General features: G+C 39.1%; 1 protein-coding gene across 1 annotated transcript in view; it reads left to right on the forward strand.

Annotated features, from left to right (window-relative positions):
- COL5A2 (collagen type V alpha 2 chain) overlaps positions 1 to 17,269 on the forward strand; it is a 114,237-nt gene that overhangs the window by 94,067 nt on the left and 2,901 nt on the right. Inside the window, exons 32-52 of the mRNA XM_075710513.1 lie at positions 105 to 149; positions 602 to 700; positions 1,572 to 1,679; positions 1,836 to 1,889; positions 3,652 to 3,705; positions 3,827 to 3,880; positions 4,910 to 4,963; positions 5,786 to 5,893; positions 5,999 to 6,052; positions 6,252 to 6,305; positions 7,412 to 7,573; positions 7,688 to 7,795; positions 8,823 to 8,930; positions 9,088 to 9,141; positions 10,057 to 10,164; positions 10,262 to 10,315; positions 11,646 to 11,753; positions 12,651 to 12,704; positions 13,413 to 13,520; positions 15,561 to 15,852; positions 16,787 to 16,974. Of these exons, the coding sequence (XP_075566628.1) occupies positions 105 to 149; positions 602 to 700; positions 1,572 to 1,679; positions 1,836 to 1,889; positions 3,652 to 3,705; positions 3,827 to 3,880; positions 4,910 to 4,963; positions 5,786 to 5,893; positions 5,999 to 6,052; positions 6,252 to 6,305; positions 7,412 to 7,573; positions 7,688 to 7,795; positions 8,823 to 8,930; positions 9,088 to 9,141; positions 10,057 to 10,164; positions 10,262 to 10,315; positions 11,646 to 11,753; positions 12,651 to 12,704; positions 13,413 to 13,520; positions 15,561 to 15,852; positions 16,787 to 16,974 (2,028 nt within the window). The remainder of the gene's footprint in view (positions 1 to 104; positions 150 to 601; positions 701 to 1,571; positions 1,680 to 1,835; positions 1,890 to 3,651; positions 3,706 to 3,826; positions 3,881 to 4,909; positions 4,964 to 5,785; positions 5,894 to 5,998; positions 6,053 to 6,251; positions 6,306 to 7,411; positions 7,574 to 7,687; positions 7,796 to 8,822; positions 8,931 to 9,087; positions 9,142 to 10,056; positions 10,165 to 10,261; positions 10,316 to 11,645; positions 11,754 to 12,650; positions 12,705 to 13,412; positions 13,521 to 15,560; positions 15,853 to 16,786; positions 16,975 to 17,269) is intronic.

The following is a 17,269-nucleotide window of genomic DNA, read 5'->3' on the forward strand; positions in this document are numbered from 1 at the left end:
TACATTCACAGTACTTTGGAAATGAAAATGTTTATCTCTGATTTCCATAACTATAAGGCTATGAATAATGCTTTCATTCTAATGGTGAGTTCTGTTCTGCTTAGGGTGTGCCTGGAGATCCTGGAGCTGTTGGTCCGTTGGGCCCTAGGGTAAGTATTTTCTTTCAGAGTTTAAACATTCGTAACGGTTCTCTGAGGTTGAAAGTTGATATATAATATGGACTTTAACAGCTAAAGTGAATATTTGATTTTTTTTCCCCCCAACAAAATGGTTGTAAACATGGATATGTTTTAAGATGGTTTCTGTAAAACCTACCACTTTTAATGGTTTCGTAGCTCGTGAAGTGGTGTTGAGCACTAGCTGCTAAATTATTTGGTTTACAGCTGTGAAATAACAGTCTTTAGTTTGCTGAGCAACATGCTATTTCCCCTACCTTAAACAATAAAAGCAGAAAGCTGGTTTTTGTTTGATCAGTTCTCCTAGAATTTGTTCACAGGCTCTTTGTTCAAATAGCAGTGCTGCACTTAAGGTGTGTTTAGGATTTTGTCTACCAGAACTGTACCCTGACTTCTAAAGAAGTAATATTTTTTCCATTTTATAGGGAGAACGTGGCAATCCAGGGGAAAGGGGAGAACCAGGTGCATCAGGACTCCAGGGTGAAAAGGGTATGGCTGGAGGTCATGGTCCTGATGGTCCAAAGGTAAGCTGAATGGACATTTGTGTTGTTGCAGTGATGTAATGTATAATTCTGCTAATTCACACAAACATAAAAGAGAGAGCTTTTTTATTATAAAAGGGATATCTTTTCATGAAAGGTCTCTTCTTTATGAAAGGGTTCTAGGGGGACATACAAGTTTTTCCAGTATAACAGTATTAATAATTTGCAAGTTACTTAAATTTTGAGAAATCACATTTTGTATTAATTTATATAGGTCTGAAGTTTAAAATATTCTTTGTGTTTCTCAGTAGAACCAGGCAAAGCCATTTCTGAACTGCAGAAAACCCTCTAGCAATGTTTTAAGAGCCATGTCAGTTTACACAAAGACACTTGGCAGGCTTGAATGCTTAAAAGAAAATGCTGAAAACTTTACGCCTGCCTTTCACTTGCAATTGCTTTAATTAGGCCTAGGAAGGTAACCCCAAGTAGGGAGTACCTCTAGTAATGTGGGACCTGTAATAGACATGAGCTGTGAGAAGCAAAGTATAAATAAATAAAGCATGTCTGCCCCTGGCAACTTCTACCTGCAGCTACTTTGTCTAATAAACCCATGTGGCATCAAGGTCAAGGCAGAAAGATGCTCGAGCTTCTTTTTTTGCCTGTTCTCATCCCCAATATGCACTGGGTAATTACTAATGTATTTGAAAGGACAGTGGTATTGCAGCTGAACTTCCTGAGTAACACAATGGGGAAAGAAAAGTATTTGGACATGAATAAAGTCCAAATTTAAGGGAAAATTATTACTTAAAACTGTACCCCAGAGACTTCAACATAGGCACAGCATGTTCTGCAGCCTAGAGGCAAAGATACTTCTTAGGTGAATAGACAACAACTTGTTCTTTATTCGCTTCAGGGAAGCCCAGGCCCTAGTGGGACGCCTGGTGATCCAGGCCCACCTGGTCTTCAAGGTATGCCTGGAGAAAGAGGGATTGCTGGAACACCTGGCCCCAAGGGTGATAGAGTAAGTCTGATTATTTCTATTGTCCTGAGTAGACTCTTAATATCTTAATACTAATCTTAATGCTAATTAAGTATCTCTTAATACTGCAATTATTCCAAGGTATGAACTACTCAAAATTCAGTGTCATAACTGAGACTTTCTGGGTATTTTCCATAGGGCGGCATAGGTGAGAAAGGAGCTGAAGGTACAGCTGGCAACGACGGGGCAAGAGTAAGTAAATCTATCGCTCTTTTTAGACGTACTCTTCACACACCAGATTGTTTATTGTGCTAGAGGTACTCAGCTCATAAAGTTAAACGCTACTCAACTTGGCAGTACCATGGGTTGATGGTTATTCTCATTACCTGTACCCTCCAAATCTTCAAGTTTTTCAAGACTGCTGTGCACAATGTTTTGGGATGTTTGTGTTCAAGGCCTCTGTTTTGTATCATCAATAATGGGAGTTAAGATGTCAACGGAAAGGATTCCCAGAAGTAGCGTGTTGATTTGGGATTCAGCTAAGCTGACTATAGCAAAAATATGAAAAAAGAAATAGGCAGAGATCAATAGGCAAAAAGCAGACCTTCCAGCTCTGACTTTTGGACTAAGGCAGATGCCTCCTTATTGTTTGGATTGCGTTGCCCACAGTCTGTCCTGAGTTTCACAGGTGAAAATTCCTGTAAGTGTACTAAGCCCCATATGGGCAGTAAGTCACTGATACTTCTTGAAAGCTTTGAATCTCCTGTGCATAAATAATATGGCTAGGCTGCTCAAGACATGTTGGACACACTCTTCTGCATAGACCAACTGTCCAATAATCCCAAATGCACTGGGTTTGCTGTGTATGCGCTGACAATATTGTCTTCCCAGAAGTTATTGGAGTTACTTTTTACGTGAATCACATACACCTGAGATTCTTGGGTTTTGCAGACCAGTTGGAGTACTAGCATTTGGAAATCTGAGGTACATTCAGAAGATGAGGATCCTGTCTGGACTAAATTTATAGTTAAAGAGGAAAAGGTTTTTGGAGAAACCCTAGTATACAGAAGGACTAACTTAAAATTACCAGCTATGAGCTGGAATTAGTGGTATATTATTCAAAGATACAGAACAGTTCTTAATCATTGTAAGGCATGTTTATAGCTTATAGTAACTAATGAACAGGTAAAGTAATGGTGAGCTAAATGTACATCCATGTTCTAAAGCCAGGTATCTGCAGATATCTCTGCTACATACCACTAGAGCATTGATGGTGTTGCAGTATCCTTTGTTAATGCCTTCTTTTTTTGTATTTCTCTGCAGTTTGAACTAAGTTGCAGTGCAATTTTTTTGTGTGAGGGGGAATGTTGTTCAAGACAAACTTGGTGCAAGTTTGTGGTACTCTGCTTCTAATGAAAGGGAATTGTTATTGCGATATCTAAATATTCAGGAAGGTAATAAGTTAGTGCTGTGGGATCATTATGTGGAGTTGATGGGTTTGGATGGAGAATTTGCAACCTATTTGCCTAACTGCCCCATGAAGAGAAAAAGGACACTTCTGAGGAGTTTGCACGATATAAATGAACCTTCAAAAGTAATGATGGACACTTTAAAATTAATTTAAATGGTTAAATATTAGCATAAAAGAAAGAGAGCTTCTGTGCAAGGGGGGGGAAATGACTTAATTTCGTCCTGAAAGAGCAAAATAAAGCCAGGGCATTTTTTTTATCATTGGCCTTATTCATAAACACTGCATAAAGGAGAAGATGAAGTTAGTGAAGAGAGAGAGGGAATGAAGAAGAGCAGGTCTTTTGAGATGTGGGATTTTGGTCACTGGGAGAAGAAATGCAAGTCAAGTTTACATAAAGACGACCCCACAAGTTTTCAAAGACAAAGGAAAAGAATTTAAAGGAATAAAAAAGCATATGGAAATAGTAACATATGAGAAGTTTTAAACTAACTGTTTTGAAGCATCACTTCTTTAACTTCCTTTCATCTTAATTTGTTCAAAAAGGGTCTCCCCGGTCCAATAGGCCCGACGGGTCCAGCAGGTCCCACTGGTGAAAAGGTAAGCAGATTCTTATTCCATTCCCTACTGAAGTTCGTTAATATTATCACACTTTATTGGCACTTTTGCTACTCGTCAAATAAGTTACTTGGGAAATAATGACCTTTAATTTCATTTTAAGGGTGAACCAGGTCCTCGAGGTCTAGTTGGTCCTCCTGGCTCCCGTGGAAACCCTGTGAGTAAAGATGTTTGGTTTTTGCCTGGCATAAGTTAACAATATCTAACAATAATCCAAACTCCAGGCATTTGTCTCATTTGCTGATATATTTTCCTCTTTTTCTTCCCCTTCCTTTGTAGCCAAAGTCTGTATTTCTGTCTTGAGCACTTGCAAAACTATTAGCAGATTTTGTTCCTCTAACCTATACTGGTTTTAGGGCAAACTTTACAGAGGGTTACTCTCATTTACCTCACTCCTGAAAGTATGCCACCACTTTCAGTTGTTCAAATGTTTTTAAGAGCATGCCCATACCAGATACTACTGTACACATACAAATATTTAGATGGACGAAGCGCAGAGGTATACCTTAGTTCATCTAGTTATGTTAACTCTTGTCATCTTCCATCTATTTGTGATTTCAAGTGTTGACTTTGATTAGGGAATTAGAGGCTCAGCCCTTCTACGTCCTTTGTACTGCTTGGAATTGATTATGTCTCTGTCATAAATCAGAACAATCTTATTTCCAGTATAAACTGGAACAGCTTCCACCCCTCTAGGGAGTGCTGGAGCTTGGCAGTCTTCAGCTCCTTCTTTTCCAAACAAATGTTGCGTGGAAAGCTCAGTTGAAGCAGCTCATAGCCCATTCTGACCTTGTAGAAGAGTACATCTTTGAACTACTGTTTTTTTTCCCAGTCTATCTGATTGGAGTGGTAGGTTGCATAAAGTGTGTGCTCTTCAGCTAGTCATGCTATCTCTGGAAGTGGTTGTGAGCAGAATTTCTCCTACTGCGGTTTTAGTGCTTGCTCATGTCTTCCATCTCTAAATTCTGAAAGTTTATAGTCTTGAACACATGGCAGATCTTAACATCATAGTTAGCATTGTTTATTTTGTGATTAAAAGATCATTTGATTCTGATTAATAGAGCAAAAGTATAATCACACTTATGACAGTAAATAGTTAACATGCTGTCTTGTATATTTAACCGTAAATTATACTGTACATAGAAAGACAATTGTTAAATACAATTATTCTTATTTTTTTGACCAGGGTTCCCGAGGAGAAAATGGCCCAACTGGTGCTGTTGGTTTTGCTGGTCCTCCGGTATGTGTTTTGTAACACTAATGAGTTTCCTTTAGTCATGCTTTGACATACTTAGTTTCCTTCATTATGAATAATCCTGCAGTATTCTGGGATGTGAGGCACATTTTTGTTGCAGAAAGAACTGTTTCTTTTTCCCATCAGTATACCAAGTAAAGAAAAGGGCCAGTAAATACCCTAGACAGTTGAGAAGTGGTTTTGTTGATAAGATTATGTAATTGTTCACCAGATTTCATATTTTCATGAATATGCTATGTTGTTCCTTTGAGATTAAAATGAGGCAAGTTGTAAAGCATCATCTGCTGAAGGTAGCAAAGATTTGCTCCATGAGTAGTGAAGGCTGGAATGAGTTGATGGACCGAGTAGAAGGTCTGTGAGCTTTCCAGTGAATACCCTAAACTTTCCCACAGCCTAAATATTCTGTTTCAGACCTTTCACAAAGAGTCAGGCACCTGCTTCCCTTGGTGGGAACAAAAAGACTAGAAAAGACTTTGTTCAGTCCCTTTTGCTTTTAGGTATGTAGCAGCTGCTGAGGAAAGTAAAGAATCTAAAGGAAAGAAAAATGTGAGCTAGATAAGAAAATATTTTAAACGGAAATACTGACTTCACAGACTGTTCAGAAAATCTTATCTGTGGTCTTCTAAAGACTGTGCTGAACTGTTAGAGTTTTCTTGAACTGAACCAGTAAGCAAATGCAGTGTTTTCTGGGCTGATTTGTTCTTCTATTATTTTTTGCCTTCTAGAAATTCCCTACAAAATGACTTTGTTAGGCTGGAAAGACTTGGTATTCTCTGACCTAATGTCTCTTCTAAATATTTCTTACAGGGCCCTGATGGTCAGCCAGGTGTGAAAGGTGAACCTGGAGAACCTGGACAGAAAGGAGATGCTGGATCTCCAGGACCACAGGGTCTTGCTGGGTCTCCTGGTCCACCGGTAAGTATAAATAACTTCGTCAGAGAAACAGTGGCATAGGCTGATCTTGCTTATTTAAAATGTTGTGGGTGTTCACTGTCACCCCTCTTTCTCCTTTCCTCTTAGGGTCCTCCAGGTGTTCCTGGTCTGAAAGGTGGTAGAGGAACTCAGGGTCCACCTGTAAGTAGATTTTCTTTTTTGTGACCTGACTGCAGATAATCTAACACTGAAATTTTATTTAATGTGTGTATCATTCCTTATCTCAGCTTGTTTTTCACAATTTGTAATTGTAACATTTGCTCACTAATTCAGCTGAGAACATTTGAGGTAAACAGTGCTGTATTTCTTTCAATAAAGCTGGCATTAAAATTTTTTTTAGGGTGCTACTGGATTTCCAGGATCTGCTGGAAGAGTTGGGCCTCCAGGACCTACTGTAAGTCAATTGTCATATTCCTAATAGGTGTGTTTTATAAACTGGTCATAGAAAACCTGAAGCAGGAAAGATGAAGCAGTGTTTATGGCCTGATGCTATAGAAGAGAACAGTTTGTCAGTGCTGACTTCTGTGACTGCATGCTTACATTGGACTTCATTAAATAAAACTCATTAGCCTTGGGCTTGATCCAGTGTCAGTGTGTCCAAATCAGTGCAAGACTTTTTACTGGGTTAAGTAGGCTTTGAGCTGTTCAAGCTGCTCTAATGACAATTTCTTACAGGAACAAAACAACAACCTATATCTTCCTGTACTTTTTACTTTTTTGTCTCTTCAGTGGTGACTGAAGTTAGGAGAGTTTTTGGAAAAGGAAGAGGCCTCTGCTGGGCTGTCTCATCAGTAGAGTTACTCATAAGATCCATTGAAATAAATTAAAAACAAAACAAAACCAAACCACAAAATGTCTTATGTCTAAACATTTTCAGAAACTCTAAAAAACCCACAACTTAGCTGTGGATCAAGAAGTGAGGATTCAGCTCTACACAGAGAACTGTGTTACTCTCTTCGTATGCCTTTTAATGAACATTTTTTGATGAGAAATATAACTTGCAGTCATTGTGAATTTATCAAAAGATTAAGTTTATGGAAAACGTAATATACATGTGAAGTATTTTAAAAGTATTAGAGAAATGAACAAAGGTCCATTAAAACACTAATTTGTACCATATGAATGAAAAGTTTGAATATCAATTTTAGCTTGATGATATTGGAAAGAATAGGCAAGGGTGGGTGAGTTTTCTAGCAGTAGTTGTACACCTGAGGTAAAAAAAAAAAAGAAGAAAGAAACAAAAAGAGAGTGTCTTAAAGGAGGGAGTTTGGAATTGCAAATTGTGAGGGGAGGGGGTGGAATTTGGACATAATTTGATGAGGTGTTTATTTCATCTCATTTATTTGATCATAAACGAGATGATAATAGCTCTTAGCTCATTCACACTTTAGGCCTTCCTTAGAGTATGCATATTTATAGTTAATCAAAACACAGTCCTTAGAATTTAATTGTCCTGGTCAGAAAAGGGTCCAATGTAATGAGGTGTTTTAATCTTCTTAGGGAGCTCCAGGGCCTGCTGGGCCTATTGGTGAGCCAGGAAAAGAAGGTCCCCCAGGTCTTCGTGGTGATCCTGGTTCTCATGGCCGTGTGGGAGATCGAGGGCCAGCTGGGCCTCCTGGTGGTCCTGGAGACAAGGGTGATGCAGGGGAAGATGGGCAGCCGGTATGTCCTGGTTGATGTTACTAATTCTCCCTAGACCAACTCTAGGCTTGGTCTTATTGTTACTTTTTGCTGCTGAAATGGTAGTAACATTGTTTTATCCTTTGTGGATTTCAGGGCCCAGATGGCCCCCCTGGTCCAGCAGGAACTACTGGTCAAAGAGGTATTGTTGGCATGCCAGGACAGCGAGGGGAAAGAGGCATGCCAGGGCTGCCGGGTCCTGCAGTAAGTAATGACCAAGTCAATATGCCACCAGCTTGGGCATTCTCATTGTCTTTGTGGGATTGAGACCATAGTGCCCCATAACATGAGGAGAAAGTTGGAAAACTCCAATTGCAGGAGTGAATATGGAGGCAATAGTAAATGACTAAATCTCATGCATGAGGTGGGAGATTTTGTTTCTGCCATAATGGAAGATCTGAACCTGAACGAAGAGTAAGTGGGTAATAGCATTAAGACTTCTGATTAAAATATTCCTATTTGACTTAAAACTAGATCCTTGAAAAAATAACCCCCAACTCTTCATTTAGGTGCCTAAAGGTCACTTGAATGTGAGCAAATACTCTGTGACTGCTATTTCATAAATTGTGAACCACAATCTTCAAAATGGCCATTTGTGCTCTCTTTGCTCTCATGTAGGATTTATAGATATTTATTGGAAAGCCTAATGATCCAGGAGATCAAGTCATTAAACAGAGTATTACTAAAAGGGAGAGTGTGAAGTATCTGCCATTACCATTGGATCCATGAAGTCAACATATAGTTAAAGTTGGCTAGAAATTATTCTAGGCTAACAAGATTTGTTGGTGTTGAGACAGACAGACAGACCGACCGACAAAAAAAAAAACAACCCAATTCATGTTACTTATTTCATACTGCATTACATTTTTCCAGAGCCAAAAAGACCTTACCTGTTGCAGATAATGCCATTGGACATACTGATATAGCAAGGGAGCGTGTGCTTAGAGAGTTGCTACTAGACAGACTAATTCTAGTCAATAAAATTCTTCTAGTCAATAAAAGACTATTCAAAAGTAACTAATGCAATTAAATGGCTTAAAAATACACAGTATATTAAATATATATTCAAAATCTATCAGAACACTTTCATTAATTATCAGTTTTTGGAAGTCACAAATGTTGATGGTGCTTCAGACTGGATTAATGAGGAGTGTTTTGCAGGCAGCAAGTTTTTTGTGCTTTCTTTGTTTTGTGATTAAAATTTTGATGTGATATTTCTCATCTTTTTTAGGGTACACCAGGAAAACAAGGTCCCACGGGGCCACCTGGTGATAAAGGGCCCCCAGGACCTATTGGACAGTCAGGTGCCACTGGACCTGTAGGTGAAGCTGGTCCAGAAGTAAGTATTAGAGCCTCATAACATGCAAAAAAGGACAGTCTAGTGGTTATTCACCTCGACTTGAAGTTAGAGGTGGAGAACAACTTTCTAGTTTTTCTTACAGAAATGCAAGATTACAGAGCTAATCAATAGCCCTATTTTTATTCCATAACTCTAGGGACCTGCTGGTAATGATGGTACTCCTGGACGAGATGGAGCTGTTGGAGAACGTGTAAGAATATATTGTTTTCTTAAGTCACTTCTGGAAATCTCCTTTTTATTATTGACTTATTGTAGATTTTCTCTTTATTCAGTTAACTTGAACGAAGCTGGTCTGGAGCACAGGCCTTATGAGGAGCGGCTGAGGGAACTGGGGTTGTTTAACCTGGAGAAGAGGAGGCTGAGGGGAGACCTTATTGCTCTCTACAACTACCTGAAAGGAGGGTGTAGTGAGGTGGCTGTTGGTCTCTTCTCCCAAGTAGTTAGCGATAGGACAAGAGGAAATGGCCTCAAGCTGCGCCAGGGGAGATTTAGATTGGATATTAGGAAAAATTTCTTCACGGAAAGGGTAGTCAAGCATTGGAACAGGCTGCCCAGAGAGGTGGTGGAGTCACCATCCCTGGAAGTGTTCAAAAAACGGGTAGACGTGGCACTCTGGGACATGGTTTAGTCTAGTCTACCCTTGACTGGTTTAGTGTGGACTTGGTAGTGTGGGTTAATGGTTGGACTGGATGATCTTAAAGGTCTTTTCCAACCTAAATGATTCTATGATTCTATGATAAGAACTTGTTCTGAAAGTGTATCACAGCTTTGAATAAGTAGTACCTCTCAAAGTTGAGGAAACCTGGCTAAGAACACTTGCCTCCACAAACTCAGATTTGAGTTCTTACAGAAGGAATTATTTGTAGATTGTAATTCCTAGAAAATAGATTAGCAATGCTAGAGTCTTGTTACTTTTCATAGAATCATAGAATGCTTTGGGTTGGAAGGGACCTTTAGAGGTCATCTAGCCCAACCCCCCTGCAGTGAGCAGGGACACCTGTAACTAGATCAAGTTGCTCAGAGCCCCATCCAACCTGACCTTGAATGTACTTTTGGTCTAGTCCAGTCCTCTTTAGATCAGTAATGTTGAAATTATGTTTTGCAGGGTGATCGTGGTGAACCTGGCCCTGCAGGCTTACCAGGTTCCCCAGGGGGTCCAGGAACTCCAGGCCCTGTTGGCCCTCCAGGAGATGCAGGTCAAAGAGGTGAAACTGTAAGTGAGACTCTTTTTTAATACTTCGTTTATCAAAAAACTATTGTGTATGCTTTTGTGCATTGCTTCACATATCTTCTGTATGCCATCTTTGTAGGGTTCTCGAGGTCCAATGGGTCCCCCAGGTCGTGCAGGAAAAAGAGGTTTGCCTGTAAGTTCTCCATGGTCACTGTGGTTTTATCTGAGATAATTTTTACAGGAAAGGGTAGGAGAAACTGAGCCCAAATTAGAATGCTGAACAGGGCTTCAACTTTTAGTGTTCTGACTGCAAGTGGATGCAGGTAGTCTTCTGAGCTAAAAGCTGTACAGATCTGTTTGAATACACTAGTATTTCTACACTTTCTTTACAAATACTTTGCAGAGAAATAACAAATGCTTTGGAAGCCTCTTTATTTGGAGTGTCTTGTTGCTGTCTGGATGATGGTAGGACTTGAGTTAGCAAATGGCTGGAATCTGTGTTTGACAATTCAAATAAGGGGTATAGAAATGAATGCTGAACAAAAAGGCAGATTTTTAGATAAAAATGGAAGAAATGTAGCAAAATCACCTGTTCCCATGAAACTGCCTTATTCAAGTCAGGAGATTCTGACTTCAATCGAAATGGAAAAACAAACAAAACCCATCCTTTTATGTTACATTACTCTTTTATACTCCAAGCTTGGAACAAAAAATTAATTGCAAAATTGGGAAGTTCAAAAGAATGTTGTCCTGTCCCTAAGCAGATACATGTGAAAGACAGGAAAGGTTTATTGAGTAGTTAGTAATAATGACACCATTGATAAACTATTTGGATTCTGGCATTGAGAAATTTAGCACGAATTTGGGCTGAGAAATACAGAATTGAAAGCAGAAACCATTTTTTCCAATGATTCTTGAATTAGTATGAAAAGTGTGGAACTATCAAAAATACCACGAATGAAATTGTGACAGTAATAGAACTAAGCTATTTGTGCTGGGAAGCCTGAACGTTGTTGTCTGTAGTTAGGGAATGTAACTTCAGTTGTACTTTAATCATAGTGAAGATGAAAATTGCTGTGAGAAGTAAAGATGCAACATGGAGGATTTCACACTGAAAATAGGTTTTATCATTATGAGTCTGTGAGAGTTCCACAATATTTCAATCTCATCTACAAAAATAATTTGCCATATCCAGTAAGGCAAAGAAATTTTTCAATCTTAAAAATTTTGTTATGTAAATTATTTAGTATATTTATTACAGGGTTTTTTTGACTGTATTATGAAGCCAAATAGACTAAATTTACCATAATTATAACTAAGTTTTCTTACACAGTTTTCTGTAATTATTTACTTATTCTTTGGTAAAAAAATTAAGATTCTTGGAGCTGCCTCACCATCACCTTCTTGCTAGCTTTAGAAGTGAAAGAGGTCTGAATGCAGTGTCTAAAAGCAAATGAGGGGTTTTTGAGGTTGGGGTTTTTTTTCCAGTTCAGAATTTTACATTTCATCACTGATATTTACAGGGTCCCCAAGGACCTCGTGGTGACAAAGGTGACAATGGAGATAGAGGCGATCGGGGCCAGAAAGGACACAGGGGTTTCACTGGGCTTCAAGGTCTTCCTGGTCCTCCTGTAAGTTGTTCTGCCTTTATCATAATTTTATTTCCTTGATAGTTAAATAATGTACCTATGTTATTTAAAATGGAAAAAAAAGCAAACAAAACCAAAAGTCATTTTTTTCCCCACAAGGTGTTTGTGAGTGGCCTGGCTGTCTGTACTTGCTAATATTTTTAATGCAATCTTACAATACTGTTGCATGATAAGGCAAACCTGTGCTTTGCAAGATATGTGTTCTCCTATTCTTGCTCCATTTGTGCCAGTCCTGCAGTGACCAATCACTGGGACCTGTCAGCACAAGATGATAACAAAAATTGATAGTTTCAGATAAGCACATTAGAGTGTGAAATGCTTTTTGCCAGTATTTGAACTCTATTTACAGTCAAGGAATCAAATGCAAAAATCCCATGAGGACTGTGATAGTATCTCTCGCTAATATTTGCAAGAACTTCATGATTTCAGTGGCAATTGAATGGAAATGACAGGGAAAACTTAATATTTTTACATTTATTCACTGATCCTGTGCAAGAGCTGGAAGTTTCAACATGCAGGAAGAGAGTCAACAAAAAAACCCTAACACCCAAAGCATATTTCCACTTCATAATAGTGCTGTCAGTATGTAAGTCAATCTGATTCTAAATGTCATGAAAGCAAGGCTTTTCTGGAGAAACAACTTTATATATAGCCAAGCACCAGTAAATTCTGTTAATCTAAATAGTGATTACAGTTGTTACTCTGTGACAAAAGAGAACAATAGAATGAAAATGAATCGTAAGAGGGAAAGGTACTACCCATTGTTAATGTATATTATAATCCTATTCATACAGAATTGTGTATATCACACACTAATTCTTTAAAACTAAAGGAATATGCTTTAAATGTCACATTAATACGATCATTTCTTCTGTTTAGGGTCCTATTGGTGAACAGGGCAGTCCTGGCATTCCAGGCCCATTTGGTCCTCGGGTGAGTGTAATGTTTCAGGTTTAAGGTTTTTCTTGCTTGTTTTTTTCCACAATCAGATTTCTATTTCTGCTTCACTTTTATTTCACTGGCTTTTATTGACTTCAGCATCATGTGGTGATTACCCTACTATCTTTTGTTGAGAGACGTTACCTTGTTTAATATAGTAAAGCTTTGACATAATTGTAGGTTATAGCTAGATGGAAAGGTCAGTTCAGAATAACTACAGGGCCACAGTCTCTTTTTACAGACACTTTTGCTGCAGCTGATGCAAAGCCACCTTTGTGGAAGCTCTTCTAATTGCTACTCTGCCTTTCATACCCCCATGTATATCATTCATCCAAAAGTAAAGGAGAAGTATGACTCCCTTGGATGTTCCCAAGTGACAGTGTATCTCTGAGTCTGTATACATGTGCGCGTACAGCAGCTGCTCCAGCCTGTGTAGCGCCTGAAATTGAACCCACTTACATGGTTTAGGAAAAAATATACAGCTGATCCAAGGTATATTGGCTGAGGTGATTGACTTCAGAAGAACAGCACTGAAACTGCCTTCTTACTTTTAGAGAAGAAGAAGGGTGATTTTTTAGAGTTTGGTAATAGACACAAAAAATTGGATTGCTTCCTGAAAAGATATTGCTAGTAAAGGGCTGTTTTGTATAAATTTGTTATTAAATGCTAAAACACATTCCTTCTTTCTCTTATATTTTCTAGGGTCCTCCCGGTCCAGTTGGTCCTTCTGGCAAAGATGGAAGTCCCGGTCCACTTGGGCCAGTTGGGCCTCCTGGTGTTAGAGGGAGTGTAGGAGAAGCTGGACCTGAGGTAAGTTAATGGGAATATGGAGGGAAAATGTTACCTTCAAATAATGAGATTTTTTACAGTCCATTGCATCACTTTCTCAAACATCCATGAGCTCAAGACAAATGCTAAGATTTTACACAGTTTCTCCAATAACCAGGGTAACTGTGTATTGAAAGGGCTCATTTCTTACTCATTTTCATCTTCTGGACCTGTGACGATTCCAGTCTCATCCACCTATGGTCTCCTTAGGCCAAGCTGAGGCTACTTCTGCAATTAGCTCACTAGATCCTGCTGGATATGCAGTTCAACGTAGCTATTTGGCAAGTTGGATCCTAAAACCTCAGGCCTAAGCATAGGTCAGTTGGTGTATCTGGATCTAGCAGTAGTTCAAAGTCAGTAGTCCCACAAAGGTGGCACTGAATTAGAACAGCCATGTGACTGATTGCCAGCAGCATACTCCATCATGCCTTGTATTAAGGAAATCCTTCAGTCCAAATGAACAGCCCAAACTCTAACACTCAGCTCAGCTGACCTCCAGCCTGATCTGAGGTTTACAGACGTCAACCATGAGCTGATTTGCAACTAATGAAAAATAGTTTGACTATTTTGGAAAAAGTCCTAAACTTTTGCTGAACACCCCCAGGCATATTCCACATTTACCAATTCGCAATACCCTACATCATAAAACGTAAGTTATGCTATCCCAAGGAAGATACGTTAGAAAATTAAAGGGATTTGAGAAATGGGTGATCTGGATGACCAAGTGAAGAATTAAAAGACTGGTGTTGCTTATTTTTGGGGAAGAAGTGGAAAAGGTGGAATAAAAGTGGAACAAAATAATGAGCAAGACACAGGAGGCAGTTTCTGCTTTTTCTGTCTTGTAAGACATGGTGTTTCCTGTGTTTATCGTGTGCTAATATTCATCCTATTGCATTTGAATTTCTGCCAATTACTGGTATCTCCACTTCTGCCAAGTGGCTTGAACGAATAGTCTGTGGTAGAGCGTAAGAATATAATGTGTATCCAGATCCCTCATCTGTGTAATGAAACAGTACAAAAAATATCACATACCGGTAACTTTAGTTTTGCTTTCCATGGTGGCTTGCTGCAACTGGAAATTGGAACCACAATCTTAGATACAAGTTAAGATTTCATTTGTCAGATGCAGCATGCATTAGTTTGGGTGTGCTCTGTAGTAAACATTTGGAGCGCTAGTTGTGAATTCTGAAGTAATTACTCTCAAAGGAAATGCCACGTTCTGATATACCATCTGATGCACCAGAGCATCAAACTTACAATGAGGATATGTTACAGACTTTCTGCTGCCAAAGAAGAGCTGGCAGAGCCTGCAGGTGGAGTTATGTTTATTAAAAGATAGATTCTGTCTCAAGACTCAGTTACATCCCCAAGTGTCACAATTCACGTTGACAGAAGGACCTCACAACCCGTCATTCAGGAAAACATACTTAGTCAGGAAAACACCTGCTCTGCCAAGTAAGGATGATGTAGATTCTGTCTCGCATACCTGTGGCCAGAAAGCTCAGCACTGTGCAGGATAAATGTAAAGATATTTCTAGTGCCAAATTTTCCATCTAGGCTTTACTAGTTGAAAATGTGCCTCAGGTGACTCAGGGGAAGCAGGAATTTTAGATTGCTCTAAAAGTCACTTACAGCTGGTGAAAATTTTAAGAAATAAAGTTATTGGGCAGGGATTTGAACAGGGAGGGACAGATAGCTTAAAAACATGGAATGAGGCGGCCAATGCTTCATGACTTTTTCCAGCTGTTAAGTCTGAAATCAGGAGTAAGAAAAAATTGAGCAAGGTATTAAGACAGGCAGAGAGGGCATGAAGCAGAAAGAATACCTCACATGCAGTTCTTATCTCTTACCCCTGTTCCTGGAAATGTGAATTGTTTATCTATATCTGAATTTTCCCTGTCAATTAGGGTGACTGGCCATGAAGTTTTGCTTTTTTAGTGGCTGGCTTTGCTATCATTTTTCATAGTATTTACTCTGTTGAGCCTCTGTCACCTTTTTTTTTTTTTTTTTTTTAAACCTTAGGGTCCACCAGGTGATCCTGGCCCTCCTGGCCCTCCAGGACCTCCAGGCCATCTCACTGCTGCCATTGGTGACATTATGGGACACTATGATGATGCTATGGCAGATCCGCTACCAGAGTTTACTGAAGATGAAGCAGTCCCAGATGACCATAATAAGACAGACCCAGGAGTCCATGCCACACTGAAGTCACTGAGCAGCCAGATTGAGACTATGCGCAGCCCAGATGGTTCAAAGAAACACCCAGCACGGACTTGTGATGACCTGAAGCTGTGCCACCCATCCAAGAAGAGCGGTGCGTATAAACACACCATCTCCTGTATGTGCCATATGATTCTGTCTTATTTCCAGTAGACACTTGGTCACTGGAAAAAAATGTGTAATACAGATTTTGATGGTCTAAATTGACATTTGCACTAGGAGATTGAAAACTTCTTCTTGCCAATAAAGTATATATTCAAATGTATCTCATGTATCTATTCAATATTTATTCAGATGTATTTCAAAATCTGAAATATTTTATGCTTCCATGGAACACTACTTCTGAAAGTGTTTTCACCATGGAGTACCATTTATATGATGACAGAGCTAGGTTGGTACACCAGTTGTGAATATTTGCTTAATTGCTAGTAGCTCAAAACATTACCTGTGGGCTGATAACCTGTGAGTACTTTCCGTTCCAGAATTCTCTGCTGCTGCTCCACAGTGGCAATTCACAGATGGTAATGCATTAACGCGCCATTTAGGACTTTCCCTAATTTATATGGATTACCAATGCTAAATCAGAACAGACCGGAAGGTAGAGAATTTGCAGCAGGCCTTACCAGCTTTTTCTCTGTTTCCTGAAACTTTGCCTCCAACATCAACACTAGAAGGGGCTGCCATTGGTTTCTCATATATAGGGAAAACTGTCTTCTAGCCATTGTATGTTCTTTATGCACTTGGAGTGTCCGGGAGCTTTACAATGGATTTAAACAGCCTTAACCTTAAACAACTTTCAAGTCTGCATTCCCCAGTTTTGAAATATTTGAAATACTGATCAGCTTGTATCTTGAAGAAACACTGTAGTGTATACCTGACGCACACATCAAAACGTGCATCAGATTATGCGAAACATATGCCTGTTTTCCTTGTGTTTTGTACTGTCATGACATACTTTTGCTTATATCTCCCCAGTTATTTCAAAAATCTTAATAATGTAACGGAATCACATTTTATGTTCTTTGTAGGTGAATATTGGATTGATCCTAACCAGGGATGTGTTGAAGATGCTATAAAAGTATATTGCAACATGGAAACTGGAGAGACGTGTATTTCTGCAAACCCGTCTACTATACCACGTAAAACATGGTGGGCCAGCAAGTCATCTGACATAAAGCCCATTTGGTATGGCCTCGATATGAACAGAGGATCACAGGTAACTAAATATGTTTAATGCAAGAACTGACTTCTATGAAACGTATTTTCTTCTGGTTTAGAACTTCATCTGCTATTCTGAGTAGATTTTGCTACAGTCAGAACATTACAACTATTGATTGACTGGCTTATATTCAATTGGTTATTATCATACAGTAATTGTAGGAAAGAGCTGGGAGAAACAATGCAAGTGCATCTAAGGCAGGATTTGCTATAAGTATACCATTGCTGGAAGAGATTTATTTCTCTTCATCCCAAAAACTTCAACTTCTCTAGCAGTCTACTTCAGTTACTCA

This window comes from Pelecanus crispus, chromosome 5 (assembly GCF_030463565.1).
Source record: "Pelecanus crispus isolate bPelCri1 chromosome 5, bPelCri1.pri, whole genome shotgun sequence".
Taxonomy (NCBI): domain Eukaryota; kingdom Metazoa; phylum Chordata; class Aves; order Pelecaniformes; family Pelecanidae; genus Pelecanus; species Pelecanus crispus.